The 25,286-nt window shown below is 38.7% G+C and overlaps 1 protein-coding gene across 6 annotated transcripts in view; it reads left to right on the top strand.

Annotated features, from left to right (window-relative positions):
• LOC140947486 (uncharacterized) overlaps nt 1-24,966 on the top strand; it is a 25,398-nt gene extending 432 nt beyond the window's left edge. Inside the window, exons 1-19 of one of the 6 annotated variants that reach the window (XM_073396622.1) lie at nt 3,080-3,102; nt 11,108-11,255; nt 11,476-11,819; nt 12,463-12,533; nt 13,767-13,872; nt 14,592-14,685; nt 15,710-15,814; nt 16,583-16,631; nt 17,122-17,190; nt 18,021-18,076; nt 18,191-18,290; nt 18,484-18,582; nt 19,254-19,334; nt 19,501-19,639; nt 20,134-20,194; nt 20,312-20,613; nt 20,868-20,989; nt 21,348-21,782; nt 22,308-24,966. In XM_073396622.1, coding sequence (XP_073252723.1) covers nt 11,609-11,819; nt 12,463-12,533; nt 13,767-13,872; nt 14,592-14,685; nt 15,710-15,814; nt 16,583-16,631; nt 17,122-17,190; nt 18,021-18,076; nt 18,191-18,290; nt 18,484-18,582; nt 19,254-19,334; nt 19,501-19,639; nt 20,134-20,194; nt 20,312-20,613; nt 20,868-20,989; nt 21,348-21,782; nt 22,308-23,366 — 3,159 coding nt within the window. In that variant the 5' untranslated portion in view covers nt 3,080-3,102; nt 11,108-11,255; nt 11,476-11,608 and the 3' untranslated portion in view covers nt 23,367-24,966. Of the gene's footprint in view, nt 1-3,079; nt 3,103-7,116; nt 7,276-10,066; nt 10,330-11,107; nt 11,256-11,457; nt 11,820-12,462; nt 12,534-13,766; nt 13,873-14,591; nt 14,686-15,709; nt 15,815-16,582; nt 16,632-17,121; nt 17,191-18,020; nt 18,077-18,190; nt 18,291-18,483; nt 18,583-19,253; nt 19,335-19,500; nt 19,640-20,133; nt 20,195-20,311; nt 20,614-20,867; nt 20,990-21,347; nt 21,783-22,307 lie in introns of those variants that run through there. The other 5 variants (XM_073396605.1, XM_073396599.1, XM_073396629.1 and 2 more) reach the window with 5 other exon arrangements.
• The last annotated feature ends 320 nt before the right edge of the window (nt 24,967-25,286 follow it).

Below are 25,286 nucleotides of genomic sequence, written 5' to 3'. Positions count from 1 at the left end.
CTTTAAAGAAATGGAATGCTGTAAAGCCGTCATGAGTATCGCACGTAATCTTTCAATGGGTCGACTGTCGAGGTCATGAGATTGTGAGTGACTCTAGGCAGATTAGATTCAAGTTTATGTTATTGAATAACGAGCCTGGTGTGAAAACAGTATCTTTAGAAAATGATACAACTATCTCTGGTAATATTTTGCTAAGTTTTGCAGCTGGTTGTGACGTAATGCGTGCGGATTTGTCGGTTGTGAGAGCTCGGCTTTTATTTTTGTCTGTGTCGAGGAGCCGCGCTTATAAAGAACAGATCTAAGAGGATTCGAGATTATCGGTCAACTTTGTGTAAATACATAATATTGAGGTCATTATGACTGGGTCAAAAGCGTTTGGATTGGAAGAGATATGCCCACATTCCTAAAAGAAAATTACTTATGCCTTTGCAAAGGAGATTTTTTTTGTCAGTAAGTCGAACCATTTGGAACCATTTGCTAAGGTTTGGATCTCTCGTTTTTCAGCATATTCGTGTTTGTTGATAGTGCTGACAGCTTATATAGAAGCTTATATAGAACAAAAGTCTAAGTGGGAGGTCATATACAGGCATTTCACAGATTCTGCACGTTGCCCATCAACGCCAGAATAACAGACTGCTACTAAACACTAAATGACTGTTAAGTGCTCTGTTTTTAATACCCGCGCCAAACTTTCGGCGCACAAGAGCTGAAAACTGGGCTAGCTACCAAAAGACGAAAGTGCGAGCTCCGTCAAACGCGGAATTTTTACTCATTACAGCATTAGTGCAAAAAATTTCCGACTACTCTTAACACGTTAAATTAAATCCGCATTGTTTTTCAATCATTCGATCACATCATTACGTTCCGGTATGCTAGGTTGCTATTTTTTTTTATGTCACGCACGGAGAACGCGTTATTTTCGGCAACGATATTTGCTTTAAATATTCCCTATAAAAGCGTCTTAATGCATTCTTAGTTTTAATTTTAGACCGGTGTAACTGCAGTGTTATTAAAGATATTAGTACTGTATGTTTAATATGCTTGCGAGACAACACCGAATTATCCAGATTTATGCTGCTATACTCAATTTCATCCGCCCCCATCCTCTCTAGCCACTTAACGAGATTAACTCACAAAAGTTGCATTTTCTTTATTTCTTTCATTGTTTCGATGCTAAACAGAGAGAGTAGTTGATCGCGGTCACCGACTCGAAAAATTTAAGTTGTACCTTTAGTCTAGTCTCCGAACAGCGCCGCGTGTAGCACTAGCGACACGCGCGATAAAGCGTCGAAATGTCGCACGTAATGTAATATAAGACTCAATATATCCTCCCACAATATTGATCAGAAGGCTTTAAAAAAGGGCCGGTAGTTTTGGAAACTAGCTGATCACAATTGCTTTATCTGTAGCGGTTAAATAGTTGTCCATGTAAGACAATGGTGCAGTGATGCTTTCAGGATGTAGCCATGCAAGGATCTCAAGGCGTCAAGATGTTAAATGAAATGAAGCCATCATAAACACCTGATAAATATTGACCAGAAAACAGGATCATTATAAAGAGTGCTTCCTATTTGCTTTCTTGGAATATGGTGTACATTTTATCCATATAATTCCGGCTCTCACATAAGCCTAGCTAAAGTGAGAAAGGGCTGATACTTATCGTAATTGAACACTTAAGCCAAGAGAGACCAACATCCATTTTCTCTTAACAAAATCAATACATGATCAAGAGAAAATGCTATGAGGTGAGAATCATCAAAATGTTCACCAGGGGGGAAATGTTTTATCAAATTGATCTTTTATCAAATTCTCTAATCTAATTCTTTGATCAAGTATGGAGAATTTATATGTGGATATTGGGACACAATAATTAGCGCTTTTTCAGCCAAGGGAATCCCTTGATTCATTAGTGGCTAGGAAATCACTATTAAGAAGGCATCTTTTCACTTCAGTTTAAGTGGGAGAGAGTGCTTATATAGCATATACTATTCGCGACAGTCCCTTTCACCCTCGTGCAAAAGTGCAGGGAAGGGAGGGAGGGGAAAGAGGAGCGCGGACCCATAAGGAGGTAAACGTGGAAGGAAAGACAAAAATTCATTGCTGCCAGCAGCCGAAGGATTCTTATGCGAACGAGGCCGAAATGAGATGCGAAGCTCTTATTTATACTCGCGTTGCAAGGCATAGCCTGCGTACAGATCCCCCCTTCCCTCAAGAAAAATCGATTTTTACTGAGGGGAGGGATGGGGGGTCTGTACACAGGCTGTGCAAGGGACTGGTGAGAACAGATAGAGACCACCCTAGAAGTCTTCACCCTTGAAAAGAATGACCAACATTAATTTTCTGTTAACAATATCAATAAGCAATCAAGAGAAAAAGTTATGAGAATTGTTAAAATGAGCACCTAAAAGAGAATACTGTGATCTTTTAGGCTGATTCTCTCAACTTACTGTCTTAAACAAATTTAAATGTACGTTAGTTAACGGGATACGGGATTTGACTGCACTTCAGGAAGCGGGATTTGGGCGCGAATGCAGGATTGCGAAATTTTTTGAAATTGAAGTTCTCTGAGATGCAATCTAGTGCATTCTGGACGCTTAAATTTAGCAAATGCTTGGATTCCATTTTGAACATGTACAGTAACAGTTATCGGCTCCTGACATGTAATGCTGAAATATTTAATAAACCACAGGTGTGGTTGTGGTCAAAGAAGTAATTAACACTTTATGGTGCTAGCGGGGGCCGAAGCGATTGCGGCGAGAGCACAACCTTCCGGCAAAGGCGGCAACATTGCTGAAACATTGTCAAATCCAGTTTGTTTGAGACGGATATTTACTGCATGTATTCTGGGAGCTTTGGTCATTTGCGACTTAAAATGAAGGCTTCGAATACAGATTCTTTTCTTATTAACAATGTTTATTAAAGAAAATGTAGTTAAGTAAAAAAGCTCGAAGTACCAAAGGGGGGAGGGGCCGGGGCCCCCTGAGCTCACCCCTAAATCCGCCCTTGGTACTTGTTCAGTGACATATGAGTGAACTGTGGATGGCCTTTCAGGTAAGCACTAACCAGTGAATCTTTTACAAGACGCTCTTGAGCTGTGATAAGGTTAGTCTACTCGAAAAGGGTTTTAAAAGCACAGTATCAACAGATGTTGATATTGGCCTTCATTTCGCTTTATAGGCAAACGCATTGGCAATTTAAACAAGTTGTAAACATAATATATAGGGTATATAGATTTAAGAGGTCACGAGCTTCACACAAGGGTTTAGTTCTTCTCAACTATTCTAGTGGCGCCCTTCAGTGTTCTAATAATTTCCGTTTACTTTTTGGGGTGGAAATGAATCTACTAGGAAGCACGAGTGAATCACAAGTGGTCTTGCTCGAGCCGAGTTGTTCAGATCAAGTTCGGTCCTCACTAATTTTATAACGAGACGCTGAGATCATTAATGAGATTTTTCGACACTCGATACGCTGACTTGCATACACTTAGGAATTTATTCGAAAACCAGCGCAATTGTTTTTTATTTGTTACTTTATTTTAAAAACTTTCGCCTAAAGAGTTTATTAAGGTGCAGTGAACCGGTCTGGTCAGCGTTTAAAGTCCACCAAAATTTAAATGCCACTCGATACTCTGACTTGCATACACTTAAGAATCTATTCGAAAACCAGCGTAATTGTTTTTTATTGGTTGTTGTATTTTAAAAACTTTCGCCTAAAGAGTTTGTTAAAGGTGCAGTGAACCGGTCTGGTCAACGTTTAAAGTCCACCAAAATTTAAATGCAGTCTCGTGAGCTCAAATAATAGTGATTAGCTCACTAGGCTAGGAAGCATTAGGGAAGCATAAACAAGATCAGGCCAGGCACGTGCCCGCGGGGTCTATGCGTGTGTGTGTTTGGGGGAGGGGGGGGGGGGGGGGAAGGGAGGTCTGCGTGCTACCCAAGGTTTAATTTCAAAATCCCTCGTCCTTCATAGAGAGGAGGATGCCATATCATTGTTGGTATTGTTACTAATGTATTTGCACTTGTCTTCGTCGCTCTCGCAATCTTTGTATCGACTGTCGATTGTCGCATTTCATCTGTCTCGATGTAAAAACAGTCGCTGAAAATTTTGAAATATTTCTTGGATTGTTATACTCTTTACGTTGCTATTTATAGATCAAAGTAGAATTTTACGCTACTTCTAACCTAACGAATGGTCAAGTTGACAAAAATAGTGATACTTTTTTTTGTTCCGTCTTGATCTTCTCTTCGTCGTAAGGATCAGTTTGTCTTTATATGTCTTCATTAGCCTGCGTCAGTAGCAAGGGTTTCCGCGCGAGCTCGTCGAGAAAGGACATTCTCTATACAGCTGTCTATAAACGCGTGACAATCCTCTGATTCAAAGAATGCGTGACAAGACGTGTTGTCGCGTGTCCGATGCAAAGAGTGGCGAGATCAATATCCACTGATGACAGATATTACATTGTGTTGAATAATTTTCTGACAACAGTACAGCTGTGAGGGGAGATTACTGCTCTGCATGATCCAATTGCAACAATATGTCTGCGGTCTTATGATATCATATTCAATCAATTTATCTTTTACAACCGTTCTTCATATTTCAGCTACTCTCAGGCTTCTATATATAAAGTCGTTTGTAGTTAAGTCGAAAACGAGATCCTTACTTTTTATTGGCAAGTTATTGCCTGTAGTGACTTCGAGTCTCTTCGCGTTCGGCTGAATAATTCCTCACATACAGTAGGCGGATTGTCGATCACTACCCTGTCATAGTGCTTATGAAACATTTTAGATCAGATTATTTAGTTTTTCTCTCTCGGATTTCTTGATCCTTTCTAACATAGCCTGCGTAGCAGGCGCTAGGAAATAAAAGGGCGCACGTTCTTTCTTGTGCTCATTTATTTCCTAGCGCCAGCTACGCGGGCTATTCTAACAAAGACCAAGTCACGTCAAGATTTGACATTTGTCACTCTAAATTCCAATCTGTGGACGAAATTCTGTGGTTCTACCATTCAAGACCTTTTAGGCAGAACTTTTCCGTAGCTCTTTATTTCTTAGGAATTTGAATTTTTTTTTTGTAAATATTATCTTTGGCCTCTATTAAAACTTAACCTTGTCTGAACGTAGATAAGAAGTTAGGGATAGGCGTGGCTTTGACCCTAAAAAGACTTTCTTCAATTTTTCCTGGTTGGTTATCGTTTATCGTTTACCCTTTTTTTACCATTTGATGACCGTCTAATTTCAGTAAGACTTATAGCCGGAGTTACAGACACTGACTTTTTAGGAAAAGCTGAAAATAGTCAACGACACGTGACAGGAGGACAAGACTAAGAAGGGGTAATCGGTTCCTGCAAATGATGACGTCGTCGTTCTAAATAATTTTCACGCTCCACTAATTCTTCATTGTTCAAAGGCAAAGCACTGAGGGAAAAGGACATTTCAAGGCTCGAAAAAAAAAAAAAAAAAAAAAAAAAAAAAAAAAAAAGGGCCAAGAAGTCCAAAGAAATGACCCAGGCCGGATTGGTGTGGGTGTCATTTTGAAAAGTTGAATTACGATGAGTCATCTTAATATTCAGTTCTGGTGGTGGATGGCGGGGATTTATATTCCTATTTGATTATTTTTGGCATTTTTGTCAGAGACTTAGCCGAAACCCCGAAACTGGAAGTTTTTGGTCCCCCCTTCCCGCAGGGTAAGGGGCATAGCAGCGAGTGTTACTCATTACTGCACGTTAAGCAAGCAGATGAATGGCCTGAGGGCGCGGCAGAGTGGCAAGGATATTTGGGAGCGAGACCACGCGCGAGGGAAAAGGGAGGAGGGGCCTTTAGCGCTTCTCGCGTGTCCATAATCCCTTCCCCTTTTAGCTGCTTTCCTTTCCTTTCAAACGCCTGTCACGCGCGCAGGTAGCAGAAGGGTCACCGTTCAAGATGCGGTTTCCTATTGTACTGCAAAATTCCCTAACCTACAAACAAAAATTCCGGAATCATGTATTCAGCGCACATCCACCAGCCGCCCTTGTGTAAATAAAAGAAAATGCAGTGTGGAAAGGAAAAATTTTGCATTTTTTTTAGCCAACTCTCGTTTCCGCTTTTATCCGCTTGGCCCTGGGTTCGCGCAATACATGCTTCTCTGTGTCTACATAAACAAGCGTATAAACTCTCCATTCCTTTTGGTCCTGTTTTTAGAAAAGCTTGTGTACACTGCTTAGACAATGGATTCAGAAAACATTTGTTTTCAGAACAATGGTTAATTTAACGCGTGTGCGAGCATCAATAGAGCGCCTCTGAACAGAACCACTTGCCCAAGTTTCCCTTAAACTTGGTTTTTTTTTTCACCCTTCCGACCGAAGTTTTATATTTAAAACTGATGGTAAATAAATTTTCACCTGAAACACTTTAGTGCGTAAATTCAAATGATGTCTTCTTCAAAACAAACAAATTTAAACAGCAAACGATTTGAAACTTGAAGGATACGAAACAAGTTTGCTTGACAGTTTGAGAGGGAAGAAAAAATGTCGAAAATATTACCATTTTTTATATAGTGATCATTGAATCCTAACAACGAGTGTGTTTCGAATACTTCATTTCCATTGCGTAAATTTACACTGATGAATTTCATTTGCTTTCACAAATCGTTCTGATCAGCAATTCCAACCAACATCAAAGCAGCTGTCTTAAAACAATGTAAGATAAACGCTTTTCCACAGCTGCTACGAATGTCCTTTCCAGACTTTTTTACTGATCAAAACAGAAAAAAAAATCCAAAAAAAAGTGTGCACCGAGAACTTCAAATGCTCTGTGATCACGGTTTTTTTTTTCGTATGTAGTTCATTTTAAGGCAATCGCCTGCTAAGTAAACTTTAGTGCAACTTGAAATCTACAATGTGTCCCCTTTGTGATGTCAATGTTATTGTTTATTGTTTTATGTGTACCGCGTGCGAGTTAGTGGATAACTTTTCCAATTTGTTTTAAAATTCGCATCTTTAATTTAGCAAATCGAAAGAAAAATCGCTGTAGTTTTCATTTTCCAAAAGGAAACCGAGGGAATTAACTCGAAAATAGCATAAAACGACTGGATTCGGTGCCGTAGCGATGGCGATATGTCTGTGGTTTGACCACTTCCGGTTGCCTGATTATCTACGATGAATAAGATCTCCCAAGGGGACAATTTAAGTGGAGCAAACGTGTGATATCGAGAATTTCTGTTCCAGATTTGAAGTGATAAACACCAAGCGATCTTTGTCTCAACAAAGCTTGTTTCAAGTTTCGTACTGTTTTAGCCAAGGTGAGATTAGCGATAATTTCATTTTGTGTACTTTTGACTTTAGAGTTGAGCGTGGTTTTTTGAGGATTTGGTGAACTGTAGCAGTGGTGAATGAGCGGCACAAACAGTTCGTGATACGGCCGGCGCCGTCGATCGATGGCTCGATGGTCGGATCTTTCTCACTCGTTCTCGCCCTCAGCAATTATCAGCCTTTATAGATTTCGCTTTTTTCGGTAAAGAACCTCCACATTTCAAACACTGAAATGCTTTCGGTTTTGAAAGCTTGCGGAGATTTTCAGAGTCTCTGGTACGTGTGAACGAACAAGGGCCATCGAAGGTTATTAAAACGGAACTATACAGTTTCGAGAGATACATATGTTGCATGTTATAAGGCATTAACTGTAGATTGCGTATCAAAAGTGAAAGTTTCCACAGAAAGAATGAACTTGTTTTTAGTTCACATTTTGAAATCTTTTTTGTTAACGCTCATTTCGACCTCGCCAAATTTACCATGGATTCACAGAGCTTGATGAATGTTTAATTAGTGGAATTAAGCCGGTATGTTTGTAATGTATTCATGCACCTATTTTGTTGCGTTTATGTTTCCTAAATGATTTTGTAATTAGTAATAATTACATTTAGACCCACAAACCCATGCCGAAGAAGTTATACAGCGACGAAGTTTCTCTCTTGGCCTTCTACTTGGAGAATTTAAAATGGGATCAAAGTACGTATTCCTTTAAATAGGAAGGCAAATTTGTAGTTATCGTTTAATCGGATATTGCGGATGGCGCGTCACAAGGCATTTATAAACTAAACTATTTGATTAGAGCATTACAACTATCGATCGATCACATTGACTTCAAGCGTTGGTTTCGTTATTCGCGGGCATGAAGCGTAAAAAACTGACTTTGCTGCGACGAAGAAATGGGAACTGTTTGGCTTTGTTTTGTTTTTCTTTCAACAAAGCCCCATCAAGAAGTTGAGACCAGGTAAAATATCTGCCGAACAAAGATGACACGTTTGGTCAGTTACCGCAAACATCGGCAGATCACTGAGTCGAAAGAGAAGTGGCTGATATCACAAGATATGGAACTTTTCCTTACGTAAATAGTATTGGCGGTTTATATCAAGTAGAAAAGGAAGGAAACAAGCAGTCTCTTCCAGTTTAGTTGAAAAAAATAAATTGGAAAATGTTTTAAAGTAAATCCAGTTGATTGTCCAACGTTTTTCTGTTTTTGAGTCGCTTCGTGTCCATTTCATGTTAATTTCACGAGCCGGACCCGTATCTGAACTGGCTCGGTGTTTATAACAAGCTGTCAGATGCAAATTTCTAGACTTCATCCGGCGAAGTTTTATAAGAAATAGCTTAACCTTTACCAAAATGCCCCTGAAAGGAAATTAACTGTTGGTCTCCCTTTTTAATTATTCTTATTTGCGTCCCTTTTAAGTACATATTCGCTTTAAATCCAATGTCACGACAATCTAATATGGGTATCGGGTAATATTGATCTGAAAGCAAGCAAACATGTTTCCGATATTCAGCGCTTTTCTCATTGCTTTTCGTGATTATTTGAAATAATCAGCAAATCTTAAACTAAAAGAATAACTTAGAAAGTGGTTATTACCAAGCCGATTGCATAGTGCATTGTTGCAATCTACAACGTACTTAAAGTACAGACAACAAACCCATTTTTAATATGTTGCATTTAAAAAAAAAACATGTCTGTATAACCTTTGCGCTGTTTTTGAAGAAGATTTTCGCGATGTCACAAATATCACAAGTTGTGATTTACTTTTGTAATCTTTCGTTATAAATGGTATCAGAAAAAATATTAAAAAGAAAAACAGGCCCTTAGGTGCAGATATATATAGGAAAATTAATCACTTCTATACATTTCTGATATATATATACTTGGGCACATTGCAAGAAGTAAATATATTGCTCCTGAACTTTAAGTTCCCCGTGGCGTTTGCTCAATAAGCGTGATCCGTAGCGACAGGAACTGAGACTTAGCAAACCACAAATGCGAGAGTCGAGGTTTTTGACACGCTCGCAGATGAATTTAGTTTAAAGTAGGTGTCGTGTAATTTTTTGCGCTTTCTTGATTTTCTTCGATTGCCTGAAGCTGTTGTTGTGATCCGGATGCTGTGGTTCTTGTATTTTTGATTTTGTATATCAATAACAAGATGAGCGCTAATGACGTCTTTGAACTTTGCCATGCCTGGATTTTGTTGTGACTTCCCATAGACTGTGTAAGATTTGAAAAGCTGCAAATTTGTTAAATTACTTTTTCGCGTCCAGGAGAATTTTTGGGGATAGCGCGAACGAGGAGTAAATTGTAAATTTACTTTTGAGAGGGGTGATAAGCTGGGAGAATGCGTGATTGACGTGAGCCTAAAGTGTTTACAAAATGAGTTTGTGATCGCTGTCATCAATGCCATTATTTATCCCAAGGTATTCAAATATATTTCAGTCGGAAGCGAGTACTGCTGAATTTAATGAAACATCCTTCCAGTCCAATATTGAATCCCTGAGAAACGATTTGATTTAAAATCCGCGTTCCTTTTCACCGTGATGCCCTCGGAAGGGTTGATTCGTGTTTGAGGAGGATTAGAAATGTAAGTAGTTGAAACAACCGTGACATGTACTTAACTTTTCAATCAAAATGGGCTCGCAGGTGAAATTGACATGCTTCACACATTTAAGAACCTTTCGTCCAATCAGATAACGCCTAACTACGCCTCATGCTGATTTCGCCAATCACGTTTCACAAAGCAGGCATCTGTTCTGGGTTTGTTCAGTTTTCTCTTGTCTCCCTTGCTCATCTAAACAGGCAAATAGTGCGGTTTATGCATTGAGCTGACGGAAAGAGCATTTTCTCGACCGGGGCTAAACACTTGTTGGCCAGCCGACGATGATTTAGCGTTGATTTACGGGATTTTTTCCTTCTCGTCAAAAGTGGTCCGTTCTATTTGTAAACGCGTGCATGTCGCTCTGAAATCGGCTGATTTGACTCTGCAAATATCCGTTCATCTCAAATTAAATGGTTAAATGGTCGTCTTGTTGTAGAGGTAAGCTGCTTTGTCTTAGTTTACTCCCATTTTCTTGGCCAGACGTGTTTCTCTAAGTTTATCGCTTTTGCCGCGTGCTCACTCTGGCGTAGACAAGATTTTCATCTCGACAAGGACGTTTCAACGGTTGAAGTGTAATCGTTCTTGAGACAATAATCGTCCACATCTCTCATGTTAATAATATATTATATTTACAACACATGTGAAAACAGAACAGCGTCATTATATGCGAATTTTCTCCCTGAATTTAGAAAGCTTTCGTTCCGGGGCACCGTTAACAGTAAGTTTCTGTGGGAGGATTAGGTCGCTTGTTTGTTCATGTTTTTGTAGAGTTTTTCAAACACGATACAAGGGAAAATATAAATCGCTTGGTTAGTATGTTTACTTTGCTGTTTTGAAAAGAAATAAGTTACCTACAACAGCGAAAGTAGAAAAAGGCAAAGCTTGTATTTTCAAAAGGCGTTTTGTGGTACAAGCTGTGTAGCTTGTTCAGCAGGCCATTTCGGGTGGAAAATTGTTCAGTTTGAGGCGGTGAATGCTCTGTAGATCGTTGTCTTTATAATCGTCTTTAAACAATAGATTTTAGAATGTGTCACAAGAGTCGTCGCCTCTTCACGATACCAAGGATCTTTGTTGCCTTTTATCGTTCGTGTAGAGTTTTGTCTGATTGGTAAAGTTGAAAATGTTTTATTTTCGATTCTCGCTTCAGTGCAGTCCGCAACTGAAAATGGTGGAACCGTCAATTGGTTTCTAATGTGGTTTCTTTGGTGTCATTCAGATAATACACAGAATTTATTCAAGCGGAAACCGCAAGTACTCAACTTTGGTGATTCCTAAAATCTCAGTGACGAAAGCGATCTTGTGGAGAGTGTCAGAGTTTATGGAGTTGACTTGACTGTGGATCCTCAGTATTAACAGTTTTGCAGGTAAATAGATTTGCGTATTGGCAGATTTAAAATTTCCTGTCGCGCGAGCGTGTCTATTGTGAAGGTTAATTGTCTGAATAAATTACGAATTACATTAAAAGGTGTTATGAGAGAGGTGTTGAAAGATGCGTACAGCGCTCAGCAGCGGAGGGAAGGCGAGTTGTTGAACTGCAATCTTCCTAGTGTTTTTCTTATCGTGTAGACATTCGTTTTGTTACAGATCAACTCGGCCAGGGGGAACACAGATTGTATTGGTACTCGCCACGGCAAGCAAGACAGTTTATTCAGCGGTCGTCCAGGGTGAACCAAGATCTACATCACCAGACAAGCACTTTTAAAAATACCGGTGACAAATGGCTATGGGTGGGAAGGGTGAAAGTTCTTCGGAGTGCAAAAGCGTGACAAGTTCTGGCCGTGCACTGTCTCAAGACGAAAAGCGTGCAGAGTTCAAAGGAAGAAAACAGAGCGGTGGGAAATCGGCAAACGTCGAGAAAAAACCTGATGGAACCGACTCAACAAAGCTGACATATACTTCCGAAGAAGATATTTACTACGAACCCGGCGGTAGGTGAAACTGTTCATAGACTCTTTGAAATGTCAAATACCGTTCGTTTTCAAGACGATATAGATTGTTTGTGCTATTAGAATAATTACCTGTAATTAATATAACACACGAAACGAAAGAAAAACGAATGCTTTGAACTCTGAAATCGAATAGTTGATATTTTGGCGCAAAGAATTTCGAACGCTTGAACTTTTAGAAACTGAAACGCGAGGAATATGCGTGATCGTCTGTCTCGTTTTTGCTTTTTGTTCATATTAAAGTTATATCGATTCTGTGGTCTGACGCGAACAATGTTCTTTCAGCTAAACAATGTGGTCTCTGGTTCGTGTAAATTGTAAATTTGCATTTCACATGTTTACTTTATGTCGTTAAAGTCATTATTCAAACGAATATTTTACACAAAATAAAGATCTATTTTCCCTGAGGGATGCCCAAATTATTACCAACAAGTGAAGTAAAAAGACTGAAAATTCTTCCGCTCAATTTGCGGTATTTTTGGCGTAATGCTTGCAAAACGCCGCGGAGCAAACAGAACACAACATCAAAACAAATACACGACGTGGGTATCTTAACTTGACGAGTTGTGTATTTCATGTGCCATACACCTTAAAATAATCCAATTAATCTGCTTTCCTTTGACAGATTGCGTGTATATTGATAGCCAAAGACCTGATGTTCCCTACTTTATTTGCGCCATCAAGGAATTTCGCATGGTACGTCTATTGAAGAAATTTGATATTATCGTTAGCTTTTTCTTTTGCCATGTTTTGTTTTGCCTGTGCATACAGTTTTCGGGTGGCTTATTTTTTATTTGTTCTCTGGCTTAAATGCCCTATATTTTGACACTCCCTGACGAGATAAAAATTATCGTTGGTAAAATGTTTCGATTTCTTCTTGTATTTTTTGTCAAGGCATTGATCGAAAGGAGATGTTTTTTCTTTTTGTGTACAGTGAAATTTACAGTTTTTCCACTTAATATTTTACAGTTAAGTTGTTATGAATACGATCATAAAACCTAACATTCAAGGTATTCGAGCCTATGAATTTCAATTATTTTCCACGAAACAAACTTGATTTAAAGAAATGTGTTATCACAAAGGTCTTATCCATCATAAAAAAATATATTTTGCTTGGCATTTGTCATGTTACAAGGACACGCTTTTAAAACTTAGTTTTCTATTTATTTTTAAAAGCCCACAGCTGTCACTTTATTCTGATTTTATTAACGTAATTTATGTTCCAAAACCTTTATGTAAAAAAAGAAATAAAGTTTGTGGCTTTGTAACTCAAAAATAAGCAGATTTTAAATTAAAATGAAGAAATTCCAATTTTTTAATTTAGTTAGCAAATCTCCTCATCTTGCTGTGAGCTCTCTTATCACGCAGAAACATAAACATACTTGTCAATAAACTTTGATCTATGGAAACACATAACTCTCCTTAATATGTAAATATCTGGTACAGAGAATAAAATGTTCCAGGAAATGATGTACACAATTTAGGATTTACAAGTAAGGCTTTTTGGAAAAACAAAGTATGAAAAAAATCTAATACTACTTACTTATACCTTGTCATGTTTTCTGCTTTTTTAAATACTTTTTTGTAAGTCTTTTATATTTTAAAATATATGTAGAACAAACAGGTACATATTTTTCTTTGTAATGTTATGTGCACAGTTAATGATACAAAATTATGTTTTTAAACAGCATTAAGAAGAAATTCTCCTGTTAAAATTTGATGTTGTACTTTAGTATGTATGATTAATATATTATCCCTTTTTAGATGGGTTTATGGTTATTACATAGCTACAAGGATTGCATCACTTTCATATTAATCTTCAAAAATTTCTGATTATTGATTCTCGCCGAATTTAAGGGATATTTTAGTTGGATATTGCCTATGTTTTGATCACCTTTTTTAATTCAAGTTTTGTGTGATTGCTTGCAGAGTAAACGCGATTCACTGGTAGTGGTTGTGAGGTGGTATTACCGTCCATCAGAAGTTCCTGAGTCAGTTTATCAACTACTTGTTCAGGACAGGAATGCAGAAAATGGTGTGTTGCCTTTTATTTTAAACAGCAGAAATATCCTAATAACTTTTTTTTTTATCCTTTTTCCACAGACAGACACTGAAACTTGACCTTCATGTTTATACAACCCAAATTTTCAAACAATTTCCATATTTCTATGTTTGAAATGTAGGGCTGTCATTAGCAGCCAGTAGCTGGCTTTTTTAGCAGGCTACTGCAGTAAAATCAGCTGGTTACATTTATTTTCTTTATAAGTCAAACATTACAAACATAGAAGAATTTGTGGCATAAATGACTGGCTCCTCTCCCAAAGAGACCAGCTACGGAAACCTTAATGTCAGCCCTGGAAACGTCTAATTTTTCAAACATTTTCCATTATCCCTTGGTGGTTCATGAAATCAGGATTCCATTGTAAATACGCACTATGTCTCATTTGTCATTCTGTTATTGTCAAAAAAGTGTCAAGAAGTATATTTCTTAATCCATCTGTTGTGAAAAAAAATTATGGGAGAGGGTGTAGATGAGAAATTCTCAGTTTTCAGTACTTTTGGCACCAAAACGTAATATTATTTCAAATCAAAAGTTTGATTAAGCAAAAATTTGGATGCGTACATCAACAGTTGTTAGTTGTTAGCAGTTGTCGGCTTATTAATTTGTGAAATGTGACGAAATAACATTGTAGCTTTTGCTTTGTGCTACCATAGAAACAAAAACAGCTGAAAAGTTGATCTGTTTTCTCTTAGGATCTGGTGATCACATTTTGGAGGATGTCGCAGTAAAGGAGCGGGAATTGTTTATTTCTGATGCAACAGACGTGTATCCAGCCTCTGCCTTAAGGTGAGGTGGTATTTTACATGCCAAGACTCTGCTTAACCAGATGGATTGGCTGAAATTTGTTTTGTGGACAGTTTTATTGATGAAGTAGATGGCTGATTTTGATATCTTTTACTCAAGTGTCAGATAAGCTACCCAGCAATGTAGCCAATAAAAAAATATGCTTAATGGTGGTGATTTTCACATGCTGCCAGCTATTTTTGACAGTCCTGTCAACAAGCATCTGGTTGTCCCTAGCAATGTACTAGTAACTATCAGTTTGGGCAACAAGACAGTCAACGTATGAGATCTTCAATGAATTTAGGGTTTTACGGCCCTCCACAGATTTTACTACGGCACAGCGTTACACAAAGATGTGTAGCTCAGCATTGCTTTATACTCATCAAATAAATTTATTGGCATTGTCTCCCTGTCTTTATTTTTGAGCCTAAAACAAAGAAGGTATTACTTTGATTGTATATTTTTAAAGAAAAGAAGTTTTTCAAGATTGGCTGAGTTGCTAGGCAGAGGAGCGGATCTTTGATTGTAGCATTCAAAAAAGAGAAAATTTTTTCTTCATTGTATTATTTGTATGTCTAGGCCAAACAATTCTATACGTGGAAAAAGATTTTCCTTCCAGAAATGAAACCTTCAAAATAAAATGAATGAAAAATCTGCAAAAATTTACATAACACTGTACATGAAGTCTTTGTAAATTCAGTGTGGGCTTGAGTTTTCGTAGGTCTTGAATGCTTGCATGTGGAATAAAGTTGGTTGTGATACTAGCCCCTCTTGGTGTATACTTTGTACAGTGTACCAACTAGGCTTAATTATTCTCAGGTTAGGCCACTATTCAACCTATTAGGATAAGTTTAGTTTTCTGACGTGATCAACCCTGGTAACTTAGGTTGAATAGTTTTTTAAAATGAGACAGGATTTTAACTGTAATGTATAAAGGTTTTTTCTCTGATGTTGCCAAATTATTGTTTAATAGTGACCTAAAAGTTAGATATAATGTAAATTGAATTTAGACTTCTTTGTGTTTTAGGGGAAAGTGCAAAGTGAAGCCATTTGTGGAAATTGACTCAGTGAAGGGATACATACAGAAAGATGACGCATTCTTTTATGTACTTGGTTACAATCCAGAGACAAGGTATTGTGTGGATGAAAATGGGTGCTTGCTCAGTTTGAAGTAACATGCTAAAATATGACTTTTTAAAGTGGAATTAATACGAATGGTCATACTTTAGCGTTCCATTTACTGTGCAGCTTACACCTTATTTTAAGTATTATAACCGCTGGAAAGCATTGCCCAGCATCCTTTAGAGCCTCTGTATGGATATTTGTGATGAAGTTGAAGTTGCAACAATCACTATTGATGCAGTGATCATTGATCAAATTGCCATTCCAATCAAGTTTGACAACGTCAGTTGTGCAATGACAGCATAGAAATCTTCACATTCAGAGTTTTTGTTTTGCTTACTAAACCTGTTGCTTTTTTACACTTTCTTGTTTCATCATTGTTGTGGTTGCTCTGAGCTCACTAGTAGCATTACTGTGCAAAACAATTATTCTTGATATGCGATGATTTTGCTTGAAAAAGGGATGATTTGACGGAAAATGCACAATAAAATCAGTGTGTTTAGGTACCCATACAGAGGTTCTTTATTTCATTGGTCACACTTAAGCAAGTTTTTGTGCAAAGACTCAAAAGCTAGAATGACTTGGTACAACACAGTAAACTGCTGTATAACAGTGGTTTTCACGTGAATGGATTGACTCCCCTTAGAATCTCATTCACATCCGTAAGCTGCGTTCCCATCCCCAGAGCTGTGATCTGTTTGGCCAGTGCTAAACATCATCATCATCATCATGACCTGTTGGTGATTGCTTCAATTTTTGCTGATTAATTTTTTTTCAGACGCTTGGCAAATACCAAGGGTGAAATAAGAGTTGGAGTAAGCCATCAGGTAATTGAATCAAAACAAGCTTCTCTTTTTTAATCATTTACATCTTAGTGGAGGTGTGTGTGGCCGAGTGGTTAACACCTCGAACTCCGGATCTGGAGGTCCAGGGTTGAAACCTCGCCCGTTGCATTGTTTTGTTAGACAAGGAACTTTACTCCACTCTGTCTCTCTTCACCCAGGTGTATTTATAAATGGGTACGGGCGACATACTGCTGGGAGGTAACCCTGCTATGGACTAGCATCCTGTCCAGGGGGGAGTAGCAGTACTCCTAGGTGCTTCGTGCTAATGAAACAGGGATAAGCTCCGGCCGTTTGGGCCTTTGGCTCGTGTATGCCTTTACCTTGCCTTTTACATCTTTTAAACTGTTTTGAATTATCACGCCATAGGATGTCTTCCACAGACTTAAAAGTTAAAACCATCTTATAACACTCATCATTCACTCTGTTAGAAAAAGGGTTAATGTTTCACTAAAATTGTTTCATCATTTTGCAGGCTTCACTACCAGAATGTTGTCCATATCCTATAAATGGAGCAGCAGAAGAAGAACCTAAAGAGGAACTGGTAAGAAAGCATAGGCAGACCTTCCAACACTCAGGGTTTTGGGGAGTAAACTCATGGTCTCACAATTAAGCCTCCAGATTGTCCTAAGCCATTCCCTTTGGAGGGGGAGGTTTGTTGAAATTCAGGTGGGTGGGGGTATAGTGAAAAGGAGAGAGTCTCCATTTTTTAGATCTCAGAAGATCTTAAAGTTGCCAGACAATTCTGGTAGGAATTGCATAATTTCTAAGAAGCCTTCATGATAACAGATGAATAATAATGTGTCAATCTAACTGTGGGGAGAATCTGAGTCCAATTCCAACTTGATTCCCATAAAACATAGTTTTGCTAAGGTCCATAGGAAATCCTTATAGCATACTCACTAGGCTACTCACGTTCCTATTGGCCTGGATAGTGAAACAGAATCTTCTCATCACAAAAGAGCAACAAGAGAGTACTACAGAGACCACTAACAGGGTAAAGAATGGCATGGAAAAAATATTCTGTCTTTTTGGTTTATTTGACAAATGTTTTGGAAATCTCCAGTTCTGAGCTCTCAATCTCCATGTTTTTGGTATATTTGCATGGTTGAAGTGTTGGAAGATATACATAACCAGGGGTGGGAATTTACAAACAAATGATATTAAGGCATGTTGGAGGATATTATATTTTAATGCCAGACAATAGAACTATGCAATTGAATCAGTGACTGTGTAGAACAACTAACTTTCTTGTCTGGAGATGTTTTTGTTCTGTTTTTCTTCCTTATTATTATTATTATTATTATTATTATTATTATTATTAAACTATCAATTATTTGACTTATTTGTTATTATTATTATTTATTTTGTCAGGTTTGGAATCCATGCTTAGAAGACTATGAGCTGATGATGTACTTACGTGCAGCTAGGTGAGTTAAATAATATTATATATGTTTTTGTTTTTTCTCTTGTTTTAAGCTTCATGTCTGTTATATGAAAAACAATATAGAATTTAATAGTTTTATGAATTTGTCCATTTGTAGGAGCATGGCACAGTATGCCGGCATGTGTAATGGTGGATCGCCAGAAGATGGCTACAGAGCGGTTTCCCAAGATGCAACCACAAGTAATGCAATATATGTGGTAAGTAAAAACTTATCCCTGCCAGAAAGGGGAAAAATGCTTACATGGTTAGATCTTAGTGCTTTAGAGGTGATTAGAAAATATGACCATGGGCCATTAAGTTCAAAATGGTTGGACATGAAAGGGTTTTTTAGTCAAGAAAGATGGCCATGAAAAGAGCAACTGATAATTTTTGTATTCTTTTCCTTCTCAGCTTCATCAGAACAATTATGATGCAGCCAAGGCTCTGCAAGCTCTGGTTAAGAAACCCTATCCAAAAGAACTTGACAAGAAATGGTCTGATGATGAAATGGTAATGTGAACAGTCTGTCTTATTTTTTTCCTTATTGTACATTGTACTCACAGTTTGTACACTCATTTGCTAAGAGCGTACAGTTAATATTGAAAATCAGATTAGTCAGTTAGATGAATCTGTTAGCAGATAACTGACTAATCTGTAGGTTATGTGCACAATGCCTAATTTCCTAGAGCAACAGTGTGTTTGTTGCTGTTAAAACAATTTATTTTTTTATTTGGGTTTTATGATAACTGCAATAATCAAGGTCGAGGTTAGTGGTATTAGCCACTTGACTCCTCATCCAATATTTTTTATTGTTATAGCACAGTTACAGACAGAAAGATTACGCAAGGAATACCTTTAGGATGTAGATATGGGTGTGGCTCCAACACTTCTGGCCCCAGTTGTTCAAAAGAAGGATAGTGTTATCGGCCGGATAAATTGCTCTCCAGTGAGCAAGTATTAGGACAGCCAATTGCGTTATCCGATGGATAGTACTAGTCACCTTTTGATTGGGGCCTGCTCTTTTCTGTGTGATTCAGCCCAAGAATAGAATTGGATTAAGAGATTCAAACAGTTTAATTTAGATTGGCTCACTCGTGTTTGCTGCAGTATTCTTGTGTAGCATTTACTATGACAGGGTTGTCTCTTAATAATAATAATTCTTTCTATTTTTTGTCCTTTAGAAAAAATTTGTCAAGGGACTTAGACAGTACGGAAAGAATTTTTACAAAATAAAGAAGGAACTTCTTCCTCACAAAGAAACGGTAAAAATACAACTTGTTATATTTTCCTTTTCTGTTGAAGCATAGATTGAAGTGCTTAGTTTTGCTTAGACGTAATAGAGCGACATCATGGACGTTTTGCTTTTTGTTTAAGTTATAATAATGTTTGTGATAATGTTTTTTTTAAAATTCTCTTTCCTGTTTATAGGGAGACCTAGTAGAATATTACTACATCTGGAAAAAGACGCCCACGGCTCTAAGTTCTCGACCACACAGACGCCGTAGACACAATGTTCTGCGACGCAAAGCGCTCCCCAGGTCGTCCAAGAACATTGTTAGTGAGTTCGGTAAGTGGGAATATTACTCTATCTTTTCTTTGTTTTCTCGGACCACCTGCAGCAACCATGAATAAGTGTCACAGGAAGATGCAAATTATAGTTCCTTTTTTTTTTTTGTTAATTGTTTCCTTTCGAAGCGGGTGGATTCAGGGTGAGACGAAGATGAGGTTTTGCGTCAGTTAATCTTTATTCCCTAGACGGGCTATATCGGTTTTTTTTTCAAAACTGAAACTTGTCTTCGCAAAAATTCCGGGGGGCGGGGTACTTTCTTATAAGAGGCTAATGGGGATGTGCCGCTGGATGAGGTCACATTTTCACGAAAAATACAAAAAATCGTCCTGTGTAACATCGCCTTTAATTCTGCTTTCACAGAGCTACCAACGAACTATGGATTTTTTTTTGTCGTCAGTTTGCGTTAAGACCACTGTAGACCTGCAAAATGCTCTCCTAGCTTCAGGCGCGCCGTGGATTGTGCATTAACTTATACAAGCTTTTTTTTGCAGTTGATCTAAGCTCTTGCAGTGAAGATGATTACGACAGTGACGATAGCGAGCGAGATTTGAGGTTGGTTTCTTTCATGTTTTCTTGGGGGGTTGGGGGTGAGGGTGATTTTGCGCGTTGCAGAATTATCGACGTTCTGTTGTGAGAAGTCCGCTAATTTCAACGTTTCGTTTTCTTCAGGTTGTACTGTTGCCGCCATTGTTATTCCACTGACTCTCGCAGCTGGCATCACGGAAGCCAAAACAAAGTTATTTTATGCGATGACTGTCGGATTTATTACAAGAAATATGGCAAACTGCCGGCGACAGACGAGTCTCGCGAACCTCCTCCCTACATGTTTAAGGTTGTGGTTGAGAGTCAGCTCAGAGACGAAGAAGGGTACTTAGTGAATGGAAAGCTTGCCTTGCGAAGCCGAAGGGCTATTCCTCCAGTCCAAACTACGTTACGATCGGGAAGAAACAAAACTGCTAGCCCAGTCGAAGGTATTTCAGTTTGCCTGTTTCAAACGCAGACCTACTTAAATTTTGTTTTTCACTACAGCACTTAAACTAAACAGTTTAACGATCTTCAGTGTAAGCAAGTAATAACATTAGGAACTCATATTAGGTTTACCTAGAAAATGAAAAAAAAAGGTCGACAAATTGTTCTTTTTCGAAGTAAATTAGGCTTTGGTGAATAAATATTCTTCCTCTTTACAGAATTTTCAGAATCTTTAATTAAAGCAATTTCTTTTTAGGCGCGACGAGTGAATCTTCGGGAAGCAACCGAAGATTGGCGAAGATTAACAAGGCTCCATCGCCGTCAAGTGGGAGTTCCTCGAGTACTGGAAGCAGTGAAGGGAAGGAAAAATTGAAAAAGGTATCATGTTAGAATGCTTCAAAACTAAATCTCAATCAGAAATTGTCTTGGAGGGTTATTGTGCTTACCCTGACTAAATTGAAAGTTCTTAGTTGACAACGTGAAAGTTCAAACGCACGGGTAAAGCGTGTTAACCAATCAAATTAAACCATACCTCGTAGCCAATAAGAAATAGTCAGGACGAAGATGCAAAAGCGCGCAAATTACCTAAAGCGCGGGAAAAAATATCAAAGGCCACTCTTGACTCTTGTCATGTTCATTTTGCCCTTAGGAGGGCTGAGTGAGGAGACATTAAGAGTAGGTACTTTTAAATTAAGACATCATAAATCTCGATACTAATCGAGGCTTGTTTTACTAGGGCAAGTTGAAGAAAGGAAAGAAGCGCCGACGTGATCAGTCGCTGGAGAATCAAACGGGAGATAAGCGTAAGAAAACACGATCTCAGGATTCTGACGAGGATGCCAATGATAATGCTAGTGACACAAGTAGCACCACCGGGGGTAGGGACAGTGTGGTTCCTGATCACGACGCCAGTAGTGTGTGTAGTAATAGTAGCAACAATAATGACGACGCAGCTAGTAACCGCTCCTGTTCACCGGCCGGGAATAGACTCGAGGCGCCTGGGCCCGTGGTACTTCCAAATAACTTCAAACGTGTGATTTGTGGCGAAGAGGGCCGAAGCTGTGTTCGCACTGATGTCATCTTCGTTCATCCCCGACCCGAGAAGCCGAAGAAGGAGCCGACGTGTTCTCGGGAAACGTCCGTTTCCAAGGAGTCACCCTCAAAGGCTGAGGTATGTAAATTCGGGCTTGTTAGTATACTTTCTTGAGGAAACTAGCCTTCAATGTGGATATCCTTATGGCTCGTCACGCAATTTTCCCGAGTTACTGCGTGACGAGCCAGAAGTACGTCTTCTTGGGAGTTTGGGAGGAGACATTTCTCGAATATTGCTGCTTAAGGCCTTCAATAGAAATCTGACCACAGGATGATAGTGGAACCCCAACTTTTCGAACCTCCTGGCAAAGTGTAGTTCCCTAGATAGCCATTCTTTGTGCTTTCACGTAATGCTCCTCTGCTTTGTGTCACGACACAAAGAACTGCTTCGTAAACTACGATTTTACAGTATTGTGTGAAAAAGACAATACTGCTCAGTAACTGTAACAAACAACAGTAACAATAGTTTTCAATAACTTTCTTGGTTTTCTTATTGTACAGTATATGAACCTCTTCTATCTTTATCTCTGGGGCAATGGTCAAATTAAATCAAAACATGATCTCGAACTTATTCACTAAAGACGCTTGTTTTCTCATTTCGTAGGGTAACGAGTCTTCGTCATCGGATGCTAAAATACGCTCCAGTACAAGTCAATCACCGTCCCACACTCCAGCTACGATTACATCGCATTACGAGTCATTACGTAACATGATGGCAGGAGGTCAATACCATTTGTACCCGCCCAATGTCCCACCGGGTTTGTCACCCCAAGGAATTCCGATTCCCGTATTTTCGCATCAAGGTGTCGGGATGGATTACAGGATGCTTCCATTTTCGATGTTCCCTGGGGGAGGAGTCATCCCCGGTGGGGAATCATCGCGGGAAAATGCCGCAAAATATGCGGAAGGATTCGAGCAGTGGTATGCGCCGTACCGCTTGGCTCAAATGCAGTCGGCTGGCCATCATATACCCGCGATTTCTTATCTTCAGGGACAGGGACGAGCGCTTGAAGACTCGAGAGCCCAGGCGCATGAGGCCCTCCTGAAAGGGGGCTCAGGACGCGTTCTAGCTACTGATCCTGTGACAGGACTTCAATATTATGGACCTCAACAGCACTCGCATTCTCATCTTCACACTCATTTTCACATTCACCCTGAGCAACAACACCTTCAAAACCTACAGGCTGCTGCTAACATGTCAGCCATCGACCAAGCGTATCTTCAACATCCGGGACTCAGCACATGGAGAAATCATCCATCTCTATGGCAACACCCAGAACTATTACATCTCCATGGTAACGGCGCGCGCGGGATTTTTCCCGAGGAACTTGCCCATCTCCCGGTTCACGGGCTCGGGTCAACGCCTCTAGACCGGCAATTACAACAGCAGCTCATAATGAGTCAACAAAGCAAATACTATCCTCAACACATGTTAGCCCACGAAGAGTTTATGCGGTGTTGGAGACATAACCGAGCGCAACAAAGACTAGAAAGCGAGAAACTTAACGATCATTTGATGTCGAACTTGTTCAGGAAAGAACACAGAAACCTCCAAAGTCCATCCCAGCTTGACAATGTTGTCAAAAAGAGCATGGACAGTAGCGGAGTTTACTCTTCACCGTCGAAGAAACCGCCAGTGACAATAGACTTATCAGATGATTAAGAGACTAGCTCGTTGTTCTATTCTAGAAAACAGAGACCTTTGAATTCTAAGACGAGGACAACTACGAGTAAGAGATTTTCTTAATACTAATTACTGAGCGCGTGAACCAGAGAACGTGATAGCCGTTGTCATTCTATAATGGAACCTCGATATAACGAAGTGCCAAGGGACTCGCAAAATTTTGTTCGCATAACTAGGTTTTTTCATTATGTTGTACTTTTTCTGGGGTACAGAAAATCGTTCGTTTTACCGAGGACTTCGTTATATAGAGGTTGGTAATATCGAGGTTCCTCTATACTACGACGTTTTAGCAAGAATGTCGTAGTAGCGGAAACAAATTAAAAAGTGTTAAAAGGTTTATCATTTTGCGATCGGGACAGGGCTTAGACAGCAGTGCTTACATTTCTGGTGAAAAAAAGGAAAAATGAAGCTCTCCAGAGTGTCTATTTTTTGAGAAAAGACCTTTAACTAAATCTCGAACTCGTAGTCGTTCTTGTCCTAAAATCTAAAGGTCTCTTAACGTTTTTCCGTTTAGTTTAAATTTCAGACTTAATGATCCTCTAAAGTATAAATTAAAAAGTAACTTAAAATTCGTACTTTTGATATTTTGTTCGTATCGATTTATTACGTGCCTCGGTTTTCGTCGTTTTTGTGAAATGGCGAAAAACGTTGAGTATATATTTAAGATTTATTCCAGTATTGACCCAATTAAGAGGGAAAATAAACTATAAAGTTATTTAATCGTTATAAAATATAATTATAAGTAAGTGGGAATTTTGGAAAATAATGGGTGATTTTGATAGTATTTTTGGTTATTGATATAGCTAGAGATCATTTTTCATTTGACATTTTTTTATGAGGACGAACGGAAAATTTAGAGTGACGATAAAATGATTGTACGTTGTTTCTATGCGAACTTTGAATTTAATAGCACAACTAAAACAGAAAAGCCTGCGTTAACAAAGCACTAAAATGTCTATTTTATTTAATGCATTCTGTTTTGTAGAATTTGGGTATATGTTTTTCATCCCCTAATGTTATAACGTAGTCATCTCGAAATATTGCCATTAGTCAAAGAGCCCTATAATTACTGTTATAACCGAAGTTATACCGACAGATCCTTTTTGGTATGCATGATTTCAAAGTTTCAAACCATTAAAATTTGTAGGCTTTCAACAAGAAATCTACTAGCAGTTTTCTTTCAGATGACAAAATTCAGAGTTTCACCCATTGTGGAAGAATGTAAGCTAATAGATGACATATAGCACCATTCTTAGTTCATTCTGTTGTACATAAGACTTCTTCGATTCATTATTCTGAAAATGGACTCCAGTAATTCGCCATGACGCTATCGATTCTCCCATTTGGAGAAGTCCTCTTGTAGAAAACATCGAGGAGAATTGACTTTTTCACATAAAGGTTTGTAGAGTTGCCAAGATTCTAGTAGACTGATTTTCCATATCTATTGCAAGTACAATAGTCATTCTTTCTACTTCTAATTAGTCCTAACAAGCAACATTGGAAAAGTTATTTGTAAATATATTCTATTTATAACGTTCTTATGAGAAAGAGGATTTGTAATAAAGTCCTTTGAAATTCATGTCCGTTGGTGCTTTTTTTGTGGGGAGGGGGGAAGGGGATTGGGAAGCTGCCTTTCTCGCATGCTTTTTTTGGGGGGGAGGGGATGGGGAAGTTGCCTGTCTCGCATCCTTTTTTTTGGGGGGGGGGTGGGGAAGGTACCTGTCTCACATACCAAGAATTAAAGCCATTTGCACTTCTCCTTTAAGAACCAAGGGATGGTCAGACTACATACAGGCAACATTTTTTCCTTTAAAAGTAAGTTACAGAGGGTCTTTTAATGTTTTTTTCTGTCGCTGTGAGAAATGAAGGTAGATTTACCAAGGAAAACTCTTTGAAAAG

Source organism: Porites lutea, chromosome 1 (assembly GCF_958299795.1).
Source record: "Porites lutea chromosome 1, jaPorLute2.1, whole genome shotgun sequence".
Classification (NCBI taxonomy): domain Eukaryota; kingdom Metazoa; phylum Cnidaria; class Anthozoa; order Scleractinia; family Poritidae; genus Porites; species Porites lutea.
This window is presented reverse-complemented; position numbering and strand designations above follow the sequence as displayed.